The sequence below is a fragment of the Elgaria multicarinata genome, chromosome 1, assembly GCF_023053635.1.
Source record: "Elgaria multicarinata webbii isolate HBS135686 ecotype San Diego chromosome 1, rElgMul1.1.pri, whole genome shotgun sequence".
In the NCBI taxonomy this organism is placed as follows: Eukaryota; Metazoa; Chordata; class Lepidosauria; order Squamata; family Anguidae; genus Elgaria; species Elgaria multicarinata.
The window spans coordinates 216,828,427-216,854,248 of NC_086171.1; the positions used below are offsets into that span (position 1 = coordinate 216,828,427).

A 25,822-nucleotide genomic window follows, 5' to 3' on the forward strand; every position below is an offset into this window, starting at 1 on the left:
TTCTTGTACAACTGTTAAAAATACAGGAGCCCTGTCCTCCTTTTCATAGGGTCACCCTACCGTTGCCTTGTGTACCAGGCCCACCTTGCTAGTTCAATTTATTTATTTATTTATTTATTACATTTGTATCCTGCCTTTTTTCCGCCAAGGAACCCAAGGCGGCGTACATAACCCTCCTCCTCTCCACGTTATCCTGTCTATTCAATGCTGCGTATTCTGCCTAGAAGCAGCCTTCGTGGGTCTCAAGGCAGGAGCCACCCAGGGCCGGCGCCAGAGTATATTGTGCCCTCAGCAGGCGCGTTCTGAAGCCTCCGCTCCCCCCACTCGCTCACTCACCACTACCCCCCTGCCCACTTGCCCCCCGCCCCTCCGTTCGCCCACTGCTAGCCCCCTCGCTCGCTCGCTCGCTCGCTCACTTACCGCCCGCCCGCTGCCCTCACCTGCACACTCGCCACCCCCACCCGCTCCCTCCCTCATTCACTCACTGCTCCGGCTCCCCCCTCGCTCGCCGCCCGCTCCCAGCTTTGAAGCCAGGATGCTGGGGTTGGGGGGCGGGGCGGAGGCTTTGAAGCGGCGCGCCTGGAAGTGGCTTCCTGGCGCGCCGTACTGAAGCCTCCGCCTCCAACCCCAGCGTCCTGGCTTCGAAGGAGCCAGGACGCTGGGGTTGGGCGGAGGCCGGGGCGGCGGCTTTGGAACAGTGCGCCCGGAAGCCGCTCTAGGAGAGCAGCTTCCGGGTACGCTGTTCGGCGCCCTCGTTTGCTTGGCGCTCTAGGCTGCCGCCTGAGTTGCCTCTATGGCAGCACTGGGCCTGGAGCCGCCCCTGAGAGGTCATCACCAAACTTGCGATCTGCCTCTGGCGCAGCTGCCTCGCTCTGTTTCTGACTATTTCTTTCCGTTCTTCTTCGTGGTCTCTGTGCATCACACTTAATGGGGCTCTGCGCCTGCGCGGAGCCTCGATCGGACTTTTAATAGCTGAGAAACTTTTGGGTGGGAACTCCTCCCCCACCGTCAGGGCGTATATATGTGGTGTTCCCGCCCACTCCCTCAGTTCCTCGAGACCGCCGCCGCTTTCGCTGCGTCAGGACTAGAGTTACTTCTTACTCACCTCTGCTGAGATCTTCTTCGTTTCTTGCTTCTCTCCTCTCCGTGTTTTTCTTCTTCATCTCTGGAGATAATAAGGAAAACAAGAACAGAAATCAGAAGGGTAACATTATCCATAGCGTTCCCCCGAGCGCATGGCCTCGAAGGCCCCGTTTACAAAGTGCAGCCAGTGTGGTAGTAAATTGCCACCATCCGACGGACACAACCTCTGCCTTCTGTGCCTCGGAGAAACCCACATTGTAGAGTCCTGTAAACACTGTATGTCCTTTTCCAGACAAGCAAGGAAAAACAGGGCAGACAGACTGAAATCTCTTTTGTGGCAAAAGGCCCTTAAATCAGTCGACGCTGGGCGTCAACCCAATATGGCGTCCATCGACGAAAATACCGCGTCTACCTCAAGAAACCCGCCTATCAGTCTCCCTAACTCTGGGAACTCTACGGCGCAAAATGCGGCTAAAAAACTTGCTAAAAAGGCAAAAAGGCCTAAAGCACCGGCCGAAACCCGGCCGAAGAAAAGAAAGGAAAAGAATAATAATTCTACTCCTAAGACGCCACCACTGCCGCCTCCCATTATGGGTTCCCCAATCCGAGTACTGATACGGTCTCCATTACCTCCTCTGGTGATCGAGCCTATCTCAACAGCATCGGAAGGGGAAATTGTGGAATTACCTCCTCGCAATCGAGAGCCGACCCCAGCTACTCGAACCCGAGAATCATCTCCGGACCGACCAGTTCCATCGAATCAAGCAGCCTTTAATACTTCCCCTCGGAACCGGCGTACTCCACCTCGTTCACCCTCACAATCCCGCTCTAGGGATAGGGAACGACAGGCCTACCAACGCTCGGAACATGATCTATATCGTGCTCGCTCCAGGTCACCGCATAGGGACTGGGATCGGTTTTATGAGCATTACCCCCCACCAACACATCATGTGTATGATTATTGGAGGGGGTACCCACCCCATCCGAGCCCAAGGTACCAGGACTCGTACTATGAGCCCTCATCGCATACGCCCAGACAGAGGCCTCCCACGCCTCCCCCACCGATACCACCAAGAGGGATATCATTGACCGCCACACGGAGAGTACGGAGATCCCCACTACGGGACCGTCCGCTTCCACCTCCACCGAACCGGCAACAGCTACCACCGCGAAGTGCCAGGCAGGCCTCTCCTATATCGGAGGATGACTACCAATCCGATTCATCCTCAACTCAATCGCCTGTTCCATCCATGCCATCCCCGGCCAACACGGTACCGACAAAAGGCAGAGTGTCCCCATCGGAAGAGCTTGGTTTTTTCTCGGACCAAGTACTTTGGATGGCCCAAAGTCTTGGAGTTGATGCCCAACAACAAACTGAACAGGTCAAAGACCCTGTGTATGACGCGATCTACACAGCATCAGCGGTACCAGTATCCGTCCCACTTCTTCCGGCTCTCCTCCAGACCATACAACAAACTTGGGATACCCCAGCAACCATTACTTCGGCATCGAGATGCCTCGAATCCATGTACAGAGTGCAAGAGAAGGATGCCGCTTTTCTTTTCTCACATCCGCGCCCAAATTCCATAATAGTGGAATCAGCACAAGGGAGAACTCACAGACAACATAGTGCACCAACCGATAAAGAAGGCCGAAAACTCGATGCCCTCGGAAGGAAGTTATATTCCACTTCCGCCCTGGGCCTTCGAGTCTCTAATTATGGAGCGATGATGTCCAGATACCAGCTTTTTCTTTGGGACAAAATTGGATCGCTTTGCGACTATCTCCCTGAAGACCAACGAGAACTGGCTAGAGTTTTTCAGTCGGAGGCAATGAAACTCTCCCGTCACCAAATAAATACCACTCGCCATCAGACAGACTGCCACGCAAAGTCTATGGTTGGAGCCATCGCATTGCGCAGGCATGCGTGGTTGCGTTCAGCAGGTCTCACTCCAGAAACCAGAACCAGAATCGAAGAGTTCCCCTTCGACGGGGAAGGCCTTTTTAATTCTAAAACAGATGACCAACTGGATTCTGTACAGAAGGCATGAACCACGGCGAAAAAGATGGGAATCGGCCAACCACCTGCACAACCAACCACTAGACCGCGCAAGTGGTTCAGACAACAAAATCCCTACTATAATAGGCAGTTCACGGATCGCACTCCACGGTACCAACCTCAACAACAACATAAACAGTACCAAGCTCCCAAACCGCGCCCGACCCGAGGTCGCACTGAGCCACCACAGCGACGTCATCTTTGACGCCCATTCCGTTGCGCCCGTTATATTTGGCAACACGTTAGCCCAGTTTCGTCACACTTGGGGCTCCATCACTACAGACACATGGGTATTAGACATTATCTCAAACGGATACCGTCTAAAATTCAACACCCAGCCACCACTCGGAATTGTAAAGATCACCCCTTCGACACAGGCCCTTCGGTTGGAAACATCCACTCTCCTACAAAAAGGAGCCATACAACAAGTGACCACCAACCCCTTTTCGGGCGGTTTCTTCTCCCGATATTTCACCGTCCCCAAGAACGACGGGGGACTCCGCCCCATCTTGGACCTCCACCCCCTAAACAAGTTCATTTCGACCGAAAAATTCAGAATGAACTCACTGGGAACAATCCTACCCCTGCTACGTCAAGGGGTATGGTTCGCATCTATCGATCTCCAGGACGCATATTTTCATATTCAAGTACACCCCAACCACCAGAAATACCTCCGTTTTGCAATCGGGTCACAAGTCTTCCAATTCAAAGTCCTTCCATTCGGCCTCTCCTCTGCCCCCAGAGTCTTCACAAAATGCATGGCTCCCGTGTGTGCATTCCTCCGGACTCAGGGCCTCGAAATTTACCCATATCTGGATGATTGGTTGATCGTATCGACCAAAAAGGACAAACTCCAATCCGACCTCGAATACACCCTCCGTCTCCTAAACGACCTCGGCCTCTGTGTCAATTCCGAGAAATCCAACCTACAACCTTGCCAAACTATACAGTTCATCGGAGCACAACTAAATTCTCAGAAAGGAAGGGCCTATCTCCCCAGAGACAGAGCCACCAAACTCCTATCTCTCGCCTCCACAGTTTTTTACAGCAGACGCACTACTGCTCACACCATTCAGAGACTACTAGGCCATATGGCCGCAACCGTAGCCGTGGTGGAATGGGCACGTCTCAAAATGAGACCCACACAACTCTGGCTACAAGAAGTCTTCGATTTCGAGTCCGACGGCCGTCGGATCCACCTAACCATCCCAGATACCGTAGCCCGATCCCTACTCTGGTGGATGGACATGTCAAATCTAATTCATGGAATTCCATTCCTGACTCCCCCTCACACAAAGACCATCACAACAGACGCTTCCCTTACCGGATGGGGAGCACATTGCGGCCCCCTCCAAGCCCAGGGTCACTGGTCTTCCATAGAGGCACAGTTCCATATCAACAGGCTAGAACTCCTGGCCGTTTGGAAAGCAATGCTCGCATTCGAGCCAATAATAGCGAACCAGTACATACAAATTCTAACAGACAACACATCCGTGTTATGGCACCTGAACAAACAAGGTGGCACCCATTCGCCACCTCTCGTCAGCCTCACCATTGACATATTGACATGGATTGTGTCCAAAAACATACGGCTCAACGCAGTCCATATCGCTGGTGTCTCCAACACCCTAGCAGACTCCTTAAGCCGCACACCAAAAACATCCCACGAATGGGAACTAGCAACCGAAGTTCGCCATTCTATATTTCTGGAGTGGGGACAACCCACCATAGACCTCTTTGCTTCCCCACGGAATGCGGCATGCAACAAGTTTTGCTCCAGAGTGTGGCACCGTGCATCCCTAGGGGACGCGTTCTCACTCCACTGGTCCGGGACATTATTTTACATCTTCCCGCCTTTTCCCCTTCTCACGAGGGTCATAGCAAAAATAGCCAAGGACAACACAGATGCCATTGTCATCGCGCCGTGGTGGCCACGCCAGACCTGGTTCCACACACTCCTCCGTCTAGCGCAACGAAACTATATCAACCTTCCGTTGCTACACGACCTCATATCCCACACTCAGAACAGGGTTTACCACCCAGACCTCAAAACCCTGAAACTCACAGCATGGAGGATACACCAAGAACCTCGATACCTACTCGAGTTCAAAGAATCCTAGACGCATCTAAAAGACCTGCAACAAGACGCTCATATGCCGCTAAGTGGAAAACTTTCCAACGTTTCGCATCCGATAACTCACTGGATCCTCTCCAGTGCTCAATAACGGATATACTTCAATTTCTGACTAACCTCTTCGACTCCAGCCTTAAACCATCATCGATCAAGGTATACCTAGCGGCCATATCGAACACCCGCTCCGCTGTCGAGAGCTACACACTGTTTCGCCACCCTTTGGTGCGATCCTTCCTAAGAGGTCTGAATAACCTTGCACCCCCGCTCAGAGATCAAGCACCAGCATGGGACCTACCACTGGTTCTGAAAATGCTTACTACTCGCCCATTCGAACCCATGGCATCCTGCACTCTCCAACATTTATCTTGGAAAGTCGCATTTTTAGTGGCCATAACCTCAGCCAGAAGGGTTAAGCGAACTTTCAGCCCTAAGGATTGACCCTCCTTACCTGACATTCCACAAAGAATCGGTGTCCTTGCGCCCGGACGCTTCCTTCCTTCCGAAAGTTGCATCCGATTTCCACGTGAATGAGGCCATCTCCCTTCCAATCTTCTTCCCGAATCCGTCTTCTGACCTAGAAAAACAATTACATTCATTAGACGTTCGCAGAGCCTTGGCGTTCTACAAGAATAGAACCCAGCCTTTCAGCGCCTCGCAAAAACTGTTCATCTGCTATGGCGAACCTAAAAAAGGCACACCTGTTTCTAAACAACGTCTCGCTGCCTGGATTCGACAAACAATCCAATTGACATACGAAATTGCAAAAAGGGACCTTCCACCTACAGTGAGGGCCCATTCTACACGCGGTATAGCAACCTCTACCGCTTTCGCCAGAGGAATTCCCCTTAGTGACCTCTGTAAAGCAGCGACTTGGTCTTCGCATTCCACATTCATCAGACACTATAAGATGGATGTACAAGCAAGATCTACGGCTCGCTTTGGGAAAGCTGTGCTCTCATCAATCCTACAATGAGACACCGACCCTCCGCCGGTAAGTCAGCCTGCTAATCGCCCCATTAAGTGTGATGCACAGAGACCACGAAGAAGAAATTCAGGTTGCTTACCTGTAACTGTAGTTCTTCGAGTGGTCATCTGTGCATTCACACTACCCTCCCACCGTCCCCATTATGGTGTCTATACACTCCATACCGATGTTGGTTTCTCCCGAATCCAGAGATCGTCGTCGGTCTCGAGGAACTGAGGGAGTGGGTGGGAACACCACATATATACGCCCTGACGGTGGGGGAGGAGTTCCCGCCCAAAAGTTTCTCAGCTATTAAAAGTCCGATCGAGGCTCCGCGCAGGCGCAGAGCCCCATTAAGTGTGAATGCACAGATGACCACTCGAAGAACTACAGTTACAGGTAAGCAACCTGAATTTCGTAATCTGCCCATCTTCCGTGGAGCCCACAATAGGTTCCTCAGTGATGTCTGTCCAGGCGCTGGCAGAACCTGCGAGGCCCTGGGCCTTTTACGTCCAGGAAACGATCACCCTGGTGGGTTGACGGTTGGGGCACTGCTCCTTGTACCCCACTGCCTTGCAGGGTTTGTAATTTCTTGTATTGTTCGTTTACTGCTATGGCTCCATTTCTTGCATCAGCTCTGACCTTCTCCTGGGAGCTACAGTGGAGTAGCAAGAGAGCGGCAGGTGCTATGACTCAGGCCCAGGTCACACCAATTAGCAGATTCATTTAAATATTTGGCTTCACTTCTATTCCCATCCCCCCCCCCCCCCCGCTTTGACATGGCTTTCCTCCAAGGAGTTTGGGATGGTGGACGTGGTTCTCTCTCTGCTCCCCGGTTTTATTTGCCCACGAATCCTGTGAGGGAGGTTAGGCTGTGGCTGGCCGCAGACAAGCTGGAGCGTGTTCAGAGGAGGGCAACCAGGATGATCAGGGGTCTGGAAACAAAGCCCAATGAAGAGAGACTGAAAGAACTGGGCATGTTTAGCCTGGAGAAGAGAAGATGGAGGGGAGACATGAGAGCACTCTTCAAATACTTAAAAGGTTGTCACACAGAGGAGGGCCAGGATCCAGCTGGACATCAGGAAAAACTTCCTGACTGTTAGAGCAGTGCGACAATGGAACCAGTAACCTAGGGAGGTTGTGGGCTCTCCCACACTAGAGGCCTTCAAGAGGCAGCTGGACAGCCCTCTGTCAGGGATGCTTTAGGGTGGATTCCTGCCTTGAGCAGGGGGTTGGACTCGATGGCCTTGTAGGCCCCTTCCAACTCTGCTATTCTATGATTCTACGATTCTATATTACCCAGTGAGTTCATGGCTTTTTGGGCATTTGAACCCAGTGTCCCCAGTCCTCGTCCTACCATTACACCACACTGCTCTCAGGTGAAGTGTTGAAGCCTTTCCTGGGATGTCCAAAATTGGGCTGCTGACGCAGGGTTGGCGCGTTCAAATGTGCTCCCCTAGGGAAAGCCTAGATGGCACAGTCCAGGAACCGGTTGAGCTCCTTGCCTGCCCCCTGCCTGAAGGAAGCCTGGGCCACGGGTGCAAAGGGCCGGCTTCTGTGGACGGCGGGACCTTGCAGGACCTCAAAGTGGGGCAGCCACATTCTGCAAAGGCAGGGGAAACCGGACGGCCACTCGAGTAGCGGGGATTGGGATGGGAGCCTAGGCATGTGCTGAGCGGAGGCCGCAAGGCTGCGTGTTCCGGGAGACGCTGCTGGAAGCATGGAGGTAAAGCCCTTTGCAACGGAGGGCGAGATGCTTGCAGGTGAGGAAGGCTGGGAGCCAGCACAGAGCAGCTCTCAAGCGTGGCTAGAACAACCGTGGAAATGTGGCCGCTTGAGCAGAGGTGGCGCCCCAAGCCGACTGGGCTGCCGCCCTTCCACTCTCCCGTGCTAACGTGGGCTGCTGCCCTGTCCTTTCAGAGAGCAGAGCCCTCAGCAAGAGCAGCGCCGAAGAGTCCGCCCCCCCTGAACCTGCCCCCCCGACCAAGCGGGTCAAGACAAATGTCTGCAGTGGTGGCAACAAGGAGCAGACGGAGGTGAACCAAAGCCGAGGTAATGTGTGTGTGTGTGTGCGTGTGCAGGAGGGGGCAGGGCCCTTCAGAGGCTCAGTTTTAGGGTGACCGCATGGAAAGGAGGACCGGGCTCCTGTATCTTTAACAGTTGTATTGAATGGGGACTTTCAGCAGGTGTCCTTTGTAGGCACGCAGCACTTGGTGAAATTCCCTCCCCATCACAAAAGTGAAAGCTGCAGGAGCCCTGCCCTCTTTTGTATCTGCCTGGCACCCTGATTGTCCAAGGGGGGCTGTTTGAGAAGCAACGGCGTGCCTGCCTGCCTGCCGGTTTGCACGCTGAACTCTCTAAGGGAGAGGATCATAGGCTTGTAGAGTTGGAAGGGGGATGGAGGCCATCTATTCCACCCCCACCACCCCACGCTCAACGCAGCACCTGCCATGCAGGATGCAACGACCACATCCCTGACAGAGGGACCCGTGAGAGGGGCTCGCTCACTCACGCCTTGTTGCCACTTTCTTTCCAGAGCGGATGGTTTCGGAAGTGAGGAATAACAAGAAGAGCTTGGAAGGTAAGGAGTTCGCTCAGCATCAAAAGCTGGTCTGTGGGCAGACCAGGAGTCTTGTCTGACAGCCCCCTTCGGTAGACATGGCAGACAGGAGACTCACCTGCACACCTGAATAGCTCTTTGGAAAAAAAGTAATATTCAACTCACTAATGCTGGTGTTGCCTGTGGGTGGATCTACGTTCTTCCGTTCAGGATATGGGCCTTTCCAGGGGTGAGATCCAAGCTGACAATTCAGTAGCTAGAGGAGAAGGCTATCCATCACTACTAGCCCTGATGGTTGTGTGCCATCTCCAGTATTCGAGGCAGTAAGCCTGTGTGCACCAGTTGCTGGGGAACATGGGTGGGAGGGTGCTGTTGCATCATGTCCTGCTTTGTTCATCCCTGGCCGATGGCTGTTTGGCCCCTGTGTGAACAGAGTGCTGGACTAGATGGACCCTCGGTCTGATCCAGCAGGGCACTTCTGATGTTCTTAGCTTCATTTTTATCCAGTTTTCAGAGTTCTGTGTTGCTCTCATGCCTTCTGTGCCCGATAAAAAGCAACGCCCACATTGCCCTTCCTCTTGGCCTTTTTTTACCTTCCTGGAAAGCAAAGTCCATGCAGCAAAAGTGGGCTGTTGTGAGCCTCCTGTAAGAGGGTGTAAGGGTTGCGTGAAGACCCTTGGAACACAGGTGACAATATAAATGAAATGCACTTATTAGTGGAGGGCGGAGCTTTCTGTAGATTCCCCCCACATTTGGGGAGATTTATGCATACAAGTCAAATTTGCACAAATCTCAGTGAAGGTGGGGGAAAAGTGCTGCTGTCCAGGGAGGCGATGAACCAAAGGAGTAAATTAACTAGCGTCCTGTCAAGATATAATAGGAGTTATTATTAGAAAGCTTGCGAGGAGCAGCTGGATTTTTCGCTGCTCTTGCCAGGGGACTCTGTAGCTCTTTCTGACAAGCCACACACAAGCCATCACGCCGGCTTTGCAGGTCACAACAAGCCACTCTGAAAACAAGCCACTCTGAACAACCCCTCAACAAGCCATGGGTTCTCAGGGTGGCTTATGCGTGGTTAACAAACCATGCTGAGGAAACTGCTGGGTTCGGATGTCACAACAAGCCACCATGAAACAAACAAGGTTGACAGCCCACCATGGGTTGTTGTGTCATGCCAACCAGGGCAGTGCCTCCTAGATTCTCCTACTAGCAACAGGGTGTGTGGACTTGCGCTCCCTTCTTCTACCAAGATGAGTAGCAAACAGATGTTCTGAATACCGCTGAAATAGATGCAATGTATAAGATTAAACTTGGCACGAGCTTATTTTTTTGGTCTTTGTTGTCATGCAGTCATGACAATTAGCAATTCATTTCCAATTTCCATTCTGTCATTTATGAATGTTCATATACCAATAAGGAAGAACTAATTGGTGTGAAGTATGATGGAGATACAACTGGAGTTGGAACTTGCAACCTCCTGTACACCAAGCATGCACTCCATCACGAAGCTGGGAGCCCTTGCAGATGGGCCTGGGCCCCCAAAAGCAAGCACCCCCCCCCAGCCTTTCACATTATAAACATACATCGAGGGAGCAATCCTATGGTCCCTAGACAGCGTCTCGGGGTGGAGCATAGGAGATTTCGGATCCTGGATCTGAGGTTGGAGCCAGAACTCTGACTTTGCATCTAGAAATCTGTGCTCCTTTCCCTTCAGCGCTGACGGGATTGCATCCCTCCGAGGTCACCGAAGAGATAAAGGGGGTGTTTTCATGGGTGAGGGTGGTGGTGGAGAGGAATGGGGAGGCTGGCTCACACAGTATCCACAGGCCCCTCCAGCCTCCTTCCCACCTCCTCCACAGCACCTCAGCTAGATGGGCGAAAAGCCCGTCTAGCGAACCTGCAGAGCGGGAGGTGCGTTGGAGGCCACGGTTGCCTCTTCTGCACCGCCCACTCGGCACTGGACACTCACAAGCTGTCGCACTGGGAGGCTTTCGAGGATCAGGCGTGGATCTCATGGGATTGTGCCCTTATTTGCTTTCCCCAACTTTGCTCTTCATTTCTGTTCCTGGAATAGAGCTCATAAACGCTGTGTGTTTTGCCTAGCTCAGAGCATTACGTTTATCTTGGATTAGATAACCTTTCCTGACCTGGCACCTTGTAGAGGTGTCAGACTACGACTCCAATCATCCCCAGCGAAATACAGCAATTGGCCCTGCTGGCTGAGGTTGACGGGAGTTGTAGTCTGGCCCCTCTGAAGAGCAGCTGGTTGTGAAAGGCTGCCTTTGCCTTAAGAAACGCTCTTTGCAAACCTTCTGACCCGTCTTGTGCTCCCTGAACAGACAGCTGTTTATCGTGTGGGAGGAAGGACCCCGTGACTTTCCACCCGCTGTTCGAAGGGGGCCTCTGCGTCACTTGCCAGGTGAGTGGTCAAGCGCTGGGGATTCCATTCTGTGACATAGGTGAAGCAAGAGGGAAGGGGAGGGCAGGGTCATCTCCAGAAGCTCTCTTTGGAATGAAGCCACCTGGTCTTCCTTGTCCTGTTTTGTACACGTACACCTGCCCCTCTCCGCATCGGTTTGCATGAAACTGATGCAAAACAAGAACACCTGTAAGGGGGGTGTTTCCCAATCCGCAGCAGCCCACAGCACTCTGAGGCAGATGTAGAAGAGTCCTGTGATGAGGGTCCAGAGAGTGACCTGCTAAATTCTAGAAGGTTCCTCCCGTCTCCCCAGGTCCCCCCCACACCAAAGGGGCCATGAAGTCACCCCGTGGCCAACCAGTGAGAAACCCACAAGCAGGACATAAGTGCAACAGCACCCTCCCACCCATATTCCCCAGCAATTCTGCCTCTGATACTAGAAGTAGCATCGACCCATTATTTCTGGTTGCCTTCTTTTCCAAGAACTTTTAACGCCCCCTTTAAAATCCATCCAAATTGACGGCCATCATGACGTCTTGTGGAAGTGAATTTATGCACTGCATGAAGAAGTCCTTCCTTTTATTTGTCCTGAAACTCCCCCCACACTCAACCAGCTTCATGGGATGACCTGTTGGGTTCTAGTATTATGAGAGGCGGAGAAAAATGTCTCCCTGTCCACATTCTCCACACCCTGCATAATCGGGGTTGAATTGGATGGAGGGGAGGCATCATTAGGAGGCAGGGGTGGGCGGGCATGTTCTGAATTGCTCAACACACTGACTAAAATCTCTGCAGTACTGGAGATACAGCCCAGCAGGAAGCCTAGGTGGCCTCTCTGGAATTGGCCACTGAGAAGGTGCAGGGAAACCAAGGCTGTCCTCCAACAAGACCAGGGCATATTTTGTTCCAAAGCCAGGCCCAAAACCAGATTGAAACAGGCCCAGAAAGTCTCCTCACAGATCGCCTGTAGCGAGTGGTATCAGCTTGCCCCAAAGGAGCAGGTTCAAGAGCGGCTGGTCCTTTCCTGTGTCCAAAGAGGGCTTCTAGAGCCGTGGCCAGGCGGCATCCCTTCCTTCGGAGAGATGTGGGACTCGCGATCGCCTTGACCAGCCACTTCTCAGCCAGGAACGGCAAGGCTGGGAGGGACCCTCAGGCTGGAACCCACGGCATTTATCCGAGCGAAAGTTTTGGCCCTTACAGGCCCAGAATGTGTGCAGAACTGCTTGCAGGCAAAGCCTGCTTTTAGCCCATTGGGGCACGTGCGCCCATGGGCCAAGATGGGCCGAGATAGCAGCTATGATGGCTGAGGAATGGTGGGAGTTGTGGTCCTCTCCCCAGGGTATGCTGTAGTCCCAACACATCCGGAGGGCATCAGGTTGAGGGAGGCCGGTCTGCTGGCTCTGTGTTCTTTGATGCCTGGATTTGGGCCTCGTGCTGCCCAGGCAGTCCCAAACCATTGTTCCACCGTGGGCCTATTTTCTTCCAGGATCGGTTCCTAGAGCTTTTCTACATGTACGACGATGATGGCTACCAGACCTACTGCTCCATCTGCTGCGAGGGCAGCGAGTTGCTGCTCTGTGATAATGCCAGTTGCTTCAGGTGGGCTGCACCCTCTGCCTTGTTCCAGGCCTGGCGCGCCTCCTCTGCCCTCGTTCCCCTGTCGCAAGCGCCCTTCCCTGCGCCGGAGAGGTCGCTCTCCAGAAGAACTCTTGAAAGCCTCTAGTGTGGGAGAGCTCACCACCTCCCTAGGTAACTGGTTCCACTGACTGTTAGAGCAGTACGACAATGGAACCAGTTACCTGGGGAGGTTGTGGCCTCTCCCACCCTAGAGGCCTTCAAGAGGCCTGGACAACCACCTGTCAGGGATGCTTTAGGGTAGATTCCTGCACTGAGCAGGGGGTTGGACTCGATGGCCTTGTAGGCCCCTTCCAACTCTGCTATTCTATGATTCTATGAACTCTCTTTTTTAAATAGTTTTTATTTTTATAGTTCTTGTTACAAAGGTCAAATAATACAACACATATATACATTCTGACTCCGTACAAAAATAAATACATGTTCCAGTCTGTGTTTGAGGTTGCTTAACATTAATTTAATCATTTAATTTAGGGCCTACGGAAATTAGTTCTTTGCCCATCCACTTATACTTTCCATAACTCTCTATATGCCAAATTTAGCTTTGTTAAATTTATACAAAAGATTAGATATCAAGCTTTTAAATAAGGAATTAATAAGCCCCAAAAGGAAGAGGGGCCAACCAAGGGCAAGATGGAGGGATCATGTTCTGGAGGTGACGGACTTGACCTTGGGGGAGCTGGGGGTCGCGTGGGCTGGTCCATGAAGTCACAAAGAGTCGGAAGCGACTGAACGAATCAACAACAACAACAAGCCATCTGCTATTGGCAGCTAGGTGGTTGATAGCTAAGCACGGGAAAGATGGCAAAGGACTCTATATTGATAATTTTACCAAAGGGTGTGGCAGATGGGCCTCCTAGAAACGTTGACGCAAAAATTGAGGAAAGCACGAGGGCAACGAAGCGAAGATAAATTTGAGGGGGTGTGGAGGAAATTTATTGAGCATGTGAGCAAAGAAGGAGATGGACGAACACCGGAACTCCTCCTCCGACGCTCCGTAACACCGTCCCCCCATCTCCTTTGGCCTCTTCTCTGCAGGTGCTTCTGCGTGGATTGCTTGAATGCCCTGGTGGGGCAAGGCTCGGCCGAGGCCGCCAGGAAAGAGGAGCCCTGGAGCTGCTTCATGTGCCAGCCGCAACGCCGCTATGGGCAGCTGCTGCGACGGCATGACTGGAACACGCGCCTGAAGGAGTTTTTCACCAATGAGAGCGGGAAGGAATACGTAAGGAAACGGGGTTTGGGAGCCAAGTGCGGAGGAGAGAACCCAGTCGTGGGAGCGGGAGAAGAAAGTCCTAGTAGGAGAAGAGGGTCCTCGTAGACGTGTCTCCCTTTCTGTCCCTTTCAAATTCTATTATTATTGTCTCTTTTCTCGTTTGTGGTGGGTTTTCTAGACGGGCATGATGGGCTTTGCCAGGTCATGCTGTCTTTTACAGATTCAGAAATTTCTTGACAATTGAGCATGTTTTAAGTATGACTGCTTTCTGGCTGTTGGTGTGGATGGATTTTGGTAGACCCAAAGCTTCATCCCACGTCCCTGCTTCCCTCGGATTATCCCCGTAGCGCTAAGCTTTCGTGGTTGTTGTTGTTTTTGCTACTGGGCGACAGCGATCCTTTGCATACCAGGAAGTGAGTTTAAGGGGGGAAATGTAAAAAAATCATAAAAAATCAACGGATGACCCAAATCAATCCAAATTTGGTATGCTTAAAGCTCTCCCTAATATCGATTACTGTGCCAATTTTGGTGTCTTTATCTTTAAAGCTTATGTAGATGTAAGCATTTCTTTAAAATCCTGCTCCTGCGCCCCAGCGGCGGCTTGGAAGATACGCTCAAAAAGAAGGGGCTAAATACGGCGAATCTTTTGGCCTTATTGCACAATTAAGGCAGGATGCACGGGAGTACATCACAATCAAAGCAGATTATAAGGTGGAAAACTTCTGAGTCCTTTGCATGCAATTCGCAGTGATGGCACAGTATAATGCTGGTGTGATAAAACTCCCAGTTTCTGAAGGTTTTCTGTATAGTTTTTTGACGGGAGGTCGGTGACTGATGTGACTAATGGGATGATTGTGTCCTTTTCCTGTTGCCATAGTTCTGTAACGATCATCATCATTATAGTTATGTTTTTATCCCACCTTTCCTCCAAGGAGCCTAAAGCGGTGTACGTGATGCTCCTCTCCATTCTTTCGTCACAACAACCCTGGGAGGTTGCCAATCCCAAATAAAGGAGCCCCTCCCCCAGGTTGTGCATCTGATGGGTCAGAAAAGGGCTGGAAACTGGTTCCTATCTGGTCTCTGAGCCACCCATGATCAGTAACTCTGTCTTATCTGGACCAAATGGCTATTTATTTGCCCTCATCCAGCCCATCAATTTGATTTGAGAGCACTAACAATAATAATGGTTTATTTATTTATTACATTTCTATACTGCCCAATAGCCGGAGCTCTCTGGGCGGTTCACAAAAATTAAAACATTCAAAGTATAAAACAATAGTATAAAACCATAATATAAAATACAATATAAAAGCTCAACCAGATCAAAACAGCAGCAATGCAAAATTACAAATTTAAAACACCAAGTTAAAATTTATTTATAGACTGTTAAAATGCTGGGAGAATAAAAAGGTCTTCAGCTGGCGTCTAAAAGCATATAATGTAGGTGCCAAACGAACCTCCTTAGGGAACTCATTTCACAGCCGGGGTGCCACAGCAGAGAAGGCCCTGCTCCTGGTAGCCACCTGCCTCACTTCCCTTGGCAGGGGCTCGCGGAGAAAGACCCCTGAGGATGACCTTAGGGTCCGGGCAGGTACATATGGGAGGAGGCGTTTCTTCAGATAGCCTGGTCCCCAAGCCGTTTAGGACTTTAAATGTTAATACCAGCACTTTGAATCGGGCCCAGACCTGGACTGGCAGCCAATGAAGCTGGAAAAGGACTGGCGTAATGTGGTCTCATCGGCCAGTCCCTGTTAGTAAACGTACTGCCCTGTTTTGTACCAGTTGAAGTTTCCGGACCATTTTCAAAGGCAGCCCCATGTATAACACATTGTAGTAATCCAAACAAGAGGTTATCAGAGCATGGATAACTGTAGCTAGGCTATCTTTGTCCAGATAAGGGCGCAGTTGGTATATCAACCTAAGCTGATAAAAGGTGCTCTTTGCCACTGAGTTCACCTGTGCCTCAAGTGACAGTTCTGGATCCAAGAGCACCCCCAAATTATGGACCTGATCCTTTAGGGAGAGTGCAACCCCGTCCAGGACAGGGCAAACATCACCTCGCCGGACAAATGAACCACCCGCTAACAGTACCTCCGTCTTGTCTGGATTGAGTCTCAGTTTGTTAGCCCTCATCCAGTCCATTACCGTGCCCAGGCACTGGTTCAGAACAGTCACTGCCTCACCTGGGTTTGATGAAAAGGAAAGGTAGAGCTGGGTATCATCCGCATATTGATGACACCTCAGTCCACAGATTAAAAACCAACAATAATACCCAGCAGGATCAAGGTGGGAAATTTTCCTAAAAGTTATGTCAATAAGTTTAGCACAACTACTACATTTGAATTGCACAATACACAAATTAAGCAATCCAGATTTGCAGTTCTTGGGTACAACAACGGTACAGTACTGTGAAGATTTTTTAAACTTTTAAACTTTTTTCTTTTAAAACTTTTCTTTTTCCTAAAGCGTTTAAAACTTGATTTTGTTCTGACTTTATACTGTTAGTTTTACCCTACACAGTGCCTGTTTACCCTACCCAGTGCCTGTTTGCATTCTCTTCCCCTCCTTATTGTTTTATTATGGTTTTATTAGAATGTAAGCCTTTGTGGCAGGGTCTTGCTATTTACTGTTTTACTCTGTACAGCACCATGTACATTGATGGTGCTATATAAATAATAATAATAATAATAAAGATGTTTTGTGTGGTGACAACTAAATGATGCAAGTGGAGTCACGCGCCCTAGTGACCAGGAGTGACTGTTTCATGCTTACCTTTTTCACTGCCTCTCATCACAGGACGCACCAAAAATCTACCCTCCCATCCCGGCAGCAAAGAGGAGGCCAATCAGAGTGTTGTCTCTCTTCGATGGCATCGCAACAGGTAAGATGCCTCAAGTGTTTTCACTTATTTTTTTATTCATCTATCGACATTGATATACCAGTTTATTGGCTAAAAATCCATCAAGGTGGTGTGCAAATTGAAAACAATTGAAAAGCTTTCAACAATAAAAGCAAAAAGGGGTAAAAACAATTAAAACATTAAAAACTGCACATTTTAAAAGTAAGAGATGCGAGTTTACACCCTTTCGAAAGGCCAAGACATTGGGGGTCAATTTTACTTCTTGTGGGAGCACATTCCATAGTTTGGGGGTAACGAATGCTTCTTGGTAACCGGCAACAAGGTAATATGTGTTGCTCTAGAAACCAGGTTCAGATCCCAGGTTAGCCGTGGCAGTGGGCAGGTTGCATAACTGAAGATAGAATCATAGAATCATAGAACAGCAGAGTTGGAAGGGACCTACAAGGCCATCGAGTCCAACCCCCTGCTCAATGCAGGAATCCACCCTAAAGCATCCCTGACAGAGGGTTGTCCAGCTGCCTCTTGAAGGCCTCGAGTGTGGGAGAGCCCACAACCTCCCTAGGTCACTGGTTCCATTGTCGTACTGCTCCAACAGTCAGGAAGTTTTTCCTGATGTCCAGATGAGTTCCCTTCATCCTTGGCTCACCATCACTTTCGTCCATCTCAGTTTTTAGGGCAGGATCCAAAGGGCCCCTACCATAGATAGTGATCAGCAGGTAATGTACTTCCCAGTTTAAGCTTTTTGTCTGTGCCTGTAATGATTAAACTCACTTTCCATGGAAACCGGCCCATTTTCATGTAACGTTTGCCTAAGAACATAAGGGCCATGCTGGATCAGACCAAGGTCCATCTCGCCCAGCATTCTGTTCACACAGTGGCCAACCAGGAAACCAACAAGCAGGGCTGGAGGGTGCAGCAGCACCCTCCAGCCCATGTTCCCCAGCAACTGGTATACAGAGGCATGACACCACCTCTGATCCTGGAGGAAATATATAGCCTTCAGGACTAGTAGCCATTGGTAGCCTTCTCCTCCAGGAATGTATACAACCTCCCCCTTTTAAAGCCATCCAAATGAGTGGCCATCACCACACCTTGTAGCAAATTCCATATGCGCTGTGCTTGCCAGTGACCAGTGAGCCAGGGATGTGCTACTGCAGCATCTGATGTACTAAAGCTAGGCGTAACTGGCCTGGCCTTGTGGCAAGTACATTTAAACATTACAGGGGTACATGGGGCACTTACACAGGTAAATGCTTTACCTGTGGGCTGTCACATGTCTGTCCTATAATTTATTTCAGCTTCAAGCCCCCTGCATAGGGACTGTGATGTCTCTGTGCTGGGAACAAGCGTAGCATACTAAGGGCGCTTTGATCATGTTAAATTATAACTGTTGGGAACAAAACGGTACTCTGCCTTACTAGGTCAATGTGACGATGGACAAGAACATTCATCATCACTGCTAAGGACAGCTCATCCCACAGTGGTGGTCGGCTTCTCCTTCCGCAAAGTTTGGCAACTTTCCGGATGGCCTGTATTCTCCTTCGTTAAGGCCAGTCTGGTTAATATGATACCATTTCTACTACTGTCCGTGCTGTTTATCTGTATCCCATCCTGCAGTTCTCGGCCTACCCCAAGGCGTTCATGATTTGTTTTTGTCTCATCGCTCTGCGACATCCAAAATATTTTGTCGGCGGCCTCGTTTCCCATCAAATGGCGTTGACGGTGTGCGTGGCTATGCCCAATTCCGCACTGAGAAGTCATTCTGCATTCCTAAGCAATGATCAGGGCATGCACAACGTTACCACAACTCCTGTGGATGTGAATACTGCACATCGTGCCTCCCACAGCACGGGATGGACATTTAGGGGCCATGTCAGTTGGTGGGGAAATGCAAGAGGAATCCACTTTGTCTGCGTGACCCCTTTTCTCACCTGAGATGTTTCTGCTCAACAGGCTACCTGGTTCTGCGGGATCTGGGCATCAAAGTGGAGAAATATGTCGCCTCTGAGATCTGCGAAGAATCCATAGCTGTGGGAACGGTGCGGCATGAAGGGAACATCAAATATGTGCATGATGTTAGGAACATAACCAAGAGAAATGTAAGGAGATGTGCTGGCGTGTCCTTAATGATATCTGGGTTAGGTTTCTTGGCAGAGATAAATGGCTTGCTTGCTTGCTTGCTTATTTATTTATTTATTTATTTATTTATTTATTTATTTATTTATTACATTTATATACCGCTCCCATAGCTAGAGCTCTCTGGGCAGTTTACAGAAATTCTAAAATTGAAATAAAAATGAGTATACAAAATTTAAAATTCTAAAACGCACAACATACACACATAAAGCATTAAAAACTGTTAAAAAACCAAACATGTGGGTGATTTAAGATGTGCTGCCATATGCCTGGGCAAAGAGGAAAGTGTTAACCTGGCGCCGGAAAGATAGCAGCGTTGGTGCCAGGTGAGCCTCGTCAGGGAGATCGTTCCGTAGTCTGGGGGCCACCACCGAAAAGGCCCTGTCCCTCGTCGCCACCCTCCGAGCCTCTCTCGGAGTAGGCACCTGGAGAAGGACCTTAGATGTTGAATGTCGTGACCGGGTATATTCACGTCAGGAGAGGCGTTCCGTCAGGTATTGTGGTCCCAAGCCATGTAAGGCTTTATAGGTCAAAACCAGCACCTTGAATTGGGCTCGGAAACATACAGGCAGCCAGTGCAAGCGGACCAGAGCAGGGGTTATATGGTCGAACCTTCTGGTTCCCGAAATCAATCTGGCCGCTGCATTTTGCACGAGCTGCAGCTTCCGAACCGTCTTCAAAGGCAGCCCTACGTAGAGCGCATTGCAGTAGTCTAACTTGGTGGTTACCAGAGCATGGACAACTGAAGCCAGGTTATGAAGCCTTGTTGTGTTTGTTAGGAGACAGGCCTGGGGATCTGGTGCAGTGTCTGCTCCAGGATTTGTGTGTGTGTGTGTGGGGGGGGGGGGCTGTAAGGTGAGGCACCCTCAGTGGGCTCCCTTCGCCTGGGAGAGCTGGGGGCATGCCTCATGCTGCGCCTGGCCTCATTCGCAGCGTCCTGCAAAGTGAGAGTGGTGGGCGGTTGAGGAATTCAAAGACCCTTTTGGAGGTGCTGGCAAATGCCGGACAGTGCCACCCTCTGGAGCGGACCCTGACTTAGTGGCCACGGTGGAATCCGTGATCCAGTCCGCTTGGTGTGAGGAGCTTCCTATGGGTCAGTCAAGAGGGAGGACAGGTTGGAATCCGGAGAGGCAACCTGGAGTAAGTTGAGGAGTGAGCCGGAGCGAGCGGAAGGGGCAGACGTTGTGGCCGGGGGAGACTGGTCCGGCAAGAGCCTTACCTTCCTGGAGGTGGTTGTCAAGAGAATACCCACCTGCTCTGCAAGGCTCGGAAGTCTGCATTAGAAGCTGGCCACGTCCAGGCCTGCCAGACTGTGGTTGGCAGGAGAGAGCTCCTTTAGCACTTGCTTGGTTGGTCAACCGGCTGCGGTTGGTGCCTCTGGACTGGAAGGGGCTCGGCTCTAGCCACACTAGAGCCAGATTCGCACAGGCCGGACCATGGAATGCAGGTCGTCTTCGCCCTGGGCAGGTGGGCTTTAAAGGAAATGTGGCACAGCTTTTTTCACTTTGTGGAGGAGAAATCTAGAATTAAAATTTGTATTTGATTCTGCTAAAGCCCGACCCCTTCTCTCTCTGTGTCCGTCGTAGATTGAGGAATGGGGCCCATTCGATCTGGTGATTGGCGGGAGTCCCTGTAACGATCTCTCCATCGTGAATCCTGCCAGGAAGGGCTTGTACGGTAAGCGGTCCTTAACCTGGAAGAGGAGATCAGGCTGAAAGGGACGGGCCCCGTCCGTCTTGATCCCAGCCTAGGGCAGTTCTGATGCCAAAGGTTGGTTTTGACCCACCTCCTTTCACTCTTGCAGAAGGGACCGGAAGGCTGTTTTTTGAGTTCTATCACCTTCTGACTTTCGCACGCCCCAAAACTGGAGAAGATCGTCCGTTTTTCTGGCTGTTTGAGAATGTCGTGGCCATGAGAGTCAATGACAAGAGGGACATCTCTCGTTTTCTGGAGGTAATAGCTGCTGATTGGTCTACGCTGCCCTGTGGCGCCGAGGGCCAGATGTTTCCCCCAGGTTCTGTTATTTCATCTTGGCCTTTCCAGCTGCCTCCTCCCAGCTTAATAAATTGTCAGCAGAAGCCAGTGTTTGAGCACATCTACACCACAGATATAAAATAGTCTAGTCAATGACTCTTCCCAGGAAACCCTGGAAAGTGTGGTTCTGTTATGGGGGGTAAGGACCACTCAGAAACCTCACCAAACTACAGTTCCCAGGGTTCCTTGGGGGGAAGCAAAGGCCATAGCTGGGGTAGCGTAGTGGTTAGAGTGTTGGACTGGGAGTGAAGAGACGCAGGTTCTAGTCCCCGCTTGGCCATGAAGCTCACTGGGTGCCTTTGGGTCAGTCACTGACTCTCAGCCTAACCTACCTCACAGGGTTGTTGTGAGGATAAAATGGAGAGGAGGTGGGTTGTGTACGCTGCCTCCAGCTCCTTGGAAGAAAAGTGGGATAGAAATGTAGTGAATGAACGAATAGCATTTAAAGTTGATCTCCCCAGCGTTCCATAAATCCTTAAGGGCTAGAAAGATCCTTTTTTAGAACAAAAGTCCCTGGAAGATGACTGACCCTCACCTGTGTCAAACTTGTTTATGATCCCTGAATTAAGGACTCCCCATCTTTCTTTGTCTGGGATTCTAGTTGGAAACTTCAGGGTTTTGAAAGTAGAACAACTTTTCTGGGGTGTTCAAAGGAAGGAGTGAGTTTCCATTGAGTTCATGTGACTTAACTGTTCCTGTACTTAAGTATTTATTTTTATTTATTTTAAATATTTCTTGGCTGCCTTTCAGGGCGGAAGCCCTCACAAGGCGGCTTACAACAAAAACATACATAAAAATGGCTTGAAACATTTAAAGCGATAAAAACACAGTAAAATAGCAATTAAAACAATTAAAAACTAACAATGAAATCAAGAACAGTGGCAATAGAAGCAAAACCGTACTCATCAAGAGAAGGCCACCATAAAATAAAACATTTTAAAGGCCTTCTTAAAAGCCTGCAGCCTCGTGTGGCGCGGAGTGGTAAGCGGCAGTTACTGCAGCCGAAACTCTCCCCACGGCCTGAGTTCGATCCCAGCGGAAGCTGGTTCTCAGGCAGCCGGCCCAGGTTGACTCATCCTTCCGAGGTCCCCAGCTAGCTGGGGGAAAGGTAACCGTGACTGGGGAAGGCCATGGCAAACCACCCCGCTACGAAGTCTGCCAAGAAAATGTCAGCGAAAGCAGGTGTCCCGCTAGGAGTCAGCAATGACTCAAGTGCTTGCACGAGAGGTTCCTTTCCTTTCCTAAAAGCCTGCAAGGATGGTGCAAGGCGGATCTCTGATGGGAGTTTGTTCCACAGGTGTGGGGACACTGCTGAGAAGGCCCCTCTCCCTTTGCTCAGCTAAGACTTGCTACAGTGATTGTGCAGTGACTTGGTTACTAGCAATCCATTTGAGTTGTTGCATCTCTTGATGTTTCATAGGACTTTAATTATACAATAAAATTTAAACTCTTACATCATGGGTGGAGAACCTGTGACCCTCCAGATGTTGTTGGATGGCCAATGGTCAGGGATAGTGTAGGTTGTTGTACAGAGGGAGACATGATAGCACTCTTCAAATACTTGAAAGGTTGTCACTCAGAGGAGGGCCAGGATCTCTTCTCGATCCTCCCAGAGTGCAGGACACGGAATAATGGGTTCAAGTTAAAGGAACCCAGATTCCAGCTGGACATCAGGAAAAACTTCCTGACTGTTAGAGCAGTACGACAATGGAACCAGTGACCTAGGGAGGTGGTGGGATCTCCCACCCTAGAGGCCTTCAAGAGGCAGCTGGACAACCATCTGTCAGGGATGCTTTAGGGTGGATTCCTGCATGGAGCAGGGGGTTGGACTTGATGGCCTTGTAGGCCCCTTCCGACTCTGCTATTCTATGATTCTCCCATTCCCAGTATGCATTATATTCCAGAAAAAAGTCCTACAACTCCCAGCATGTCCCAGTCAGCATGGCTACTTGGAGCACGCTCAGAGTTGTAGGATTTTTCTGTCTAAACATGCATAGGATTGCACACTAACACTTTCTTGTATTGGCTTTTGGAGGCAAAGACTGGTCTTTATTGTTTCACGCAGCATCTAACCCTGCTTTCATAGGAATTGGGAGCCGTTCTGCCGTTTCTCCCTAAATATCCTCTCTTTTTCTCCAGTGTAACCCGGTTATGGTTGATGCTGTCAAGGTCTCAGCTGCACACAGAGCACGATATTTCTGGGGCAACCTGCCTGGGATGAACAGGTAATTGGGGATTTCTCGCGCGTGCGCGTGTGTCATTGACCACCCCATGTGTGTGTGTGTGTGTGTGTGACAGCCAACCTGGATACCTCGACAGCCTTTTCCCATATGCTCCTTCCTGTATGCTCCAGTCCTCATCTGTTTGTTGATAAGTTTGTTGGAGGAATAGAATGGAGTGGTGGAAACCCTGAACAGAAGCACTTCATGCTGCAACGTTTGTTGCAGCGCCCCACTCGTCTAAGTGAACAAGAATTTGGTTAAAACGGAGAACTTGTGTGCAAAGGAAGTTTGATTGACAACTCCACACTTCCTTAGCAGAGAAAATAGGTGTACTCTCTGGGCGGTTTTTGTGAACCGCTCAGAGAGCTTCGGCTATTGGGCGGTATAAAAATGTAATAAATAAATAAATAAATAAATAAATAAAGGGGCGTGCAGTCTGTTCTCTCTTGAGGTTCTCTTCTTCCAGTAACGGTGAGGTTGCCTTGGCCACTGAAGCTACTCAAACGCTTTCCCAAGGTATTTTTCCCCCAGCGTGTGCTTAGTGTATCCTATACAACAGCCTTCTCAACCCAGTGCCCTCCAGAAGTGTTGGACTACAATTCCCATCACCCCTAGCTATGCTGGGTGGAGATTTGGGGACTTGTGGTCCAAGACCTCTGGAGGGCACCAGGTTGCTCTAAAATAATATGCTCCGTGGAGGATCCGGAAGCGTGGATTTCAGCCTGTCGTGATATTGTTCTGTTCGCAGGCCCTTGGTAGCTTCAAAGGGAGATAAACTTGAACTTCAGGATTGCCTGGAATACAGTAGGACAGCGAAGGTGAGGTTTGGTGTTTTGACACCCTTTCCCATTCCATGTTTCTCCCCTCTGTTATGCTTTGGAACACTCTGGAGGGTTGTGGGATACCGCCTGAGTCTCTCTTAGGCAACATTGCCTGTTCATTATGTAATTAACGGCGGATGTGCCGCCTGGCAGACACGGCGTCTCTCCCCATTGTCTGCTCTGCCTCCTCCTCCTCTTCTCAAGCTCTGTGTTTCAACCCCAGCCCTGGATTCTCCTTCCTGCCCCCAGCGACACCCGTGTGGTTCCCCTGCCCTCGTGGCCTTCTTTGCACAACGAGATAGAAAGACATTAACGCTGCTATCTCTCCTGCACTCCGCCCATGAGCAAAAATGTTAAACATCCCGGAAATGTGACAGGTTTTGGCTGGGAACTGTGGGGAAGCATTATGCTAAGCAACATGCCCCCCCCTTGGTTAAGAAATCCCTCTGTGTGCATGTGTGCAAAGACCCCCATCCACATTCCTGAGCATTCAGCTGATCTTCCTTTGACAGCTGATTGGGTATTTTTAGCTGTCGGGATGCCTCCTGCGCCTGTGCGGAGGGAAACGGCTCTTTCCAAAAGGCTCCGCACAGACAAGCAGACATGCCAGTGATGTCTGAGCGTGCTTCTGGCAGATGGAAGGGAAGCCTAGAATCCCTGGGGAGCAAGTCCTGTCCACGTGCCGCTCCTTGCTGGCTTCCCTGGTCCAGGCTCCTTCTGGGATCTGGGCCATGGACGCACCTTTTCATGCCCTCGACGTGGCTCTTTTTGCTTTTCTTCTTCAGTTGAAAAAGGTCCAGACCATAACCACAAAGTCCAATTCGATCCGGCAGGGGAAAGCCCAGGCTCTCCCCGTGCGCATGAACGGCAAAGACGACAATTTGTGGTGCACTGAACTGGAAAGGTGAGATGTGGGGCTGGGCGAGAGGAAGGGGGGAAGGGCGTTGGGTTGGGGGTGGGGAGGCGTTAGGGGAGCAGGCCGGGTTCGGAAGGAAGGAAACACCTTGTTCAGAGCCGTCTGTGCTGGGATAGTGAGGAAGGCTCCTCCCTGTATCTCTTGAACGGGGACAAATGTACAAATGACCATCAATAACGTTACACTTACTCCGGTTGAGGAAGCTCGTAGTCTTGGTTTTATAGTTGACTCCTCACTCTCCTTTACTCTTCATATTGAGGCAGAAGCTGTCTATATTTTTCTTATATAATATTGCCAGGATTCAATCATTTTTGTCTGTCTCTTCTGCCAAGACTCTTGTTCATGCGTTGGTTATTTCTCGGTTGGACTACTGCAACCTTCTTCTCTCTGGCCTTCCTTCTTCTCACATCAGTCCGTTGGTTTCTGTTCACCACTCTGCTGCTAAGATCATCTTCTTGGCTCGCCGCTCTGACCATGTTACTCCACTTCTGAAATCTCTTCACTCGCTTCCAATTCACTTCAGAATCCGATATAAACGTCTCCTGTTGACCTACAAAGCTTTTCACAGTCTAGCTCCTTCCTATCTTTCCTCTCTCATCTCACCCTATTGCCCCGCTCGTGCTCTTCGCTCCTCTGATGCCATGTTTCTCACGTGCCCAAGGGTCTCTACTTCTCTTGCTCGGCTTTGTCCATTTTCTCTCGCTGCCCCTTACGCCTGGAATTCTCTTCCAGAGCATTTGCGGACCATGAGTTCAATGACTGCTTT

General features: G+C 50.4%; 1 protein-coding gene across 1 annotated transcript in view; it reads left to right on the forward strand.

Moving 5' to 3' along the window:
• The window catches only part of DNMT3B (DNA methyltransferase 3 beta), a 42,038-nt gene that overhangs the window by 10,844 nt on the left and 5,372 nt on the right, over nt 1–25,822 (forward strand). The window contains exons 8-19 of the mRNA XM_063147468.1: nt 8,161–8,292; nt 8,777–8,821; nt 11,140–11,219; nt 12,706–12,818; nt 13,893–14,076; nt 16,864–16,948; nt 18,881–19,026; nt 20,650–20,740; nt 20,868–21,016; nt 23,237–23,322; nt 24,068–24,137; nt 24,926–25,044. Of these exons, the coding sequence (XP_063003538.1) occupies nt 8,161–8,292; nt 8,777–8,821; nt 11,140–11,219; nt 12,706–12,818; nt 13,893–14,076; nt 16,864–16,948; nt 18,881–19,026; nt 20,650–20,740; nt 20,868–21,016; nt 23,237–23,322; nt 24,068–24,137; nt 24,926–25,044 (1,300 nt within the window). The remainder of the gene's footprint in view (nt 1–8,160; nt 8,293–8,776; nt 8,822–11,139; nt 11,220–12,705; nt 12,819–13,892; nt 14,077–16,863; nt 16,949–18,880; nt 19,027–20,649; nt 20,741–20,867; nt 21,017–23,236; nt 23,323–24,067; nt 24,138–24,925; nt 25,045–25,822) is intronic.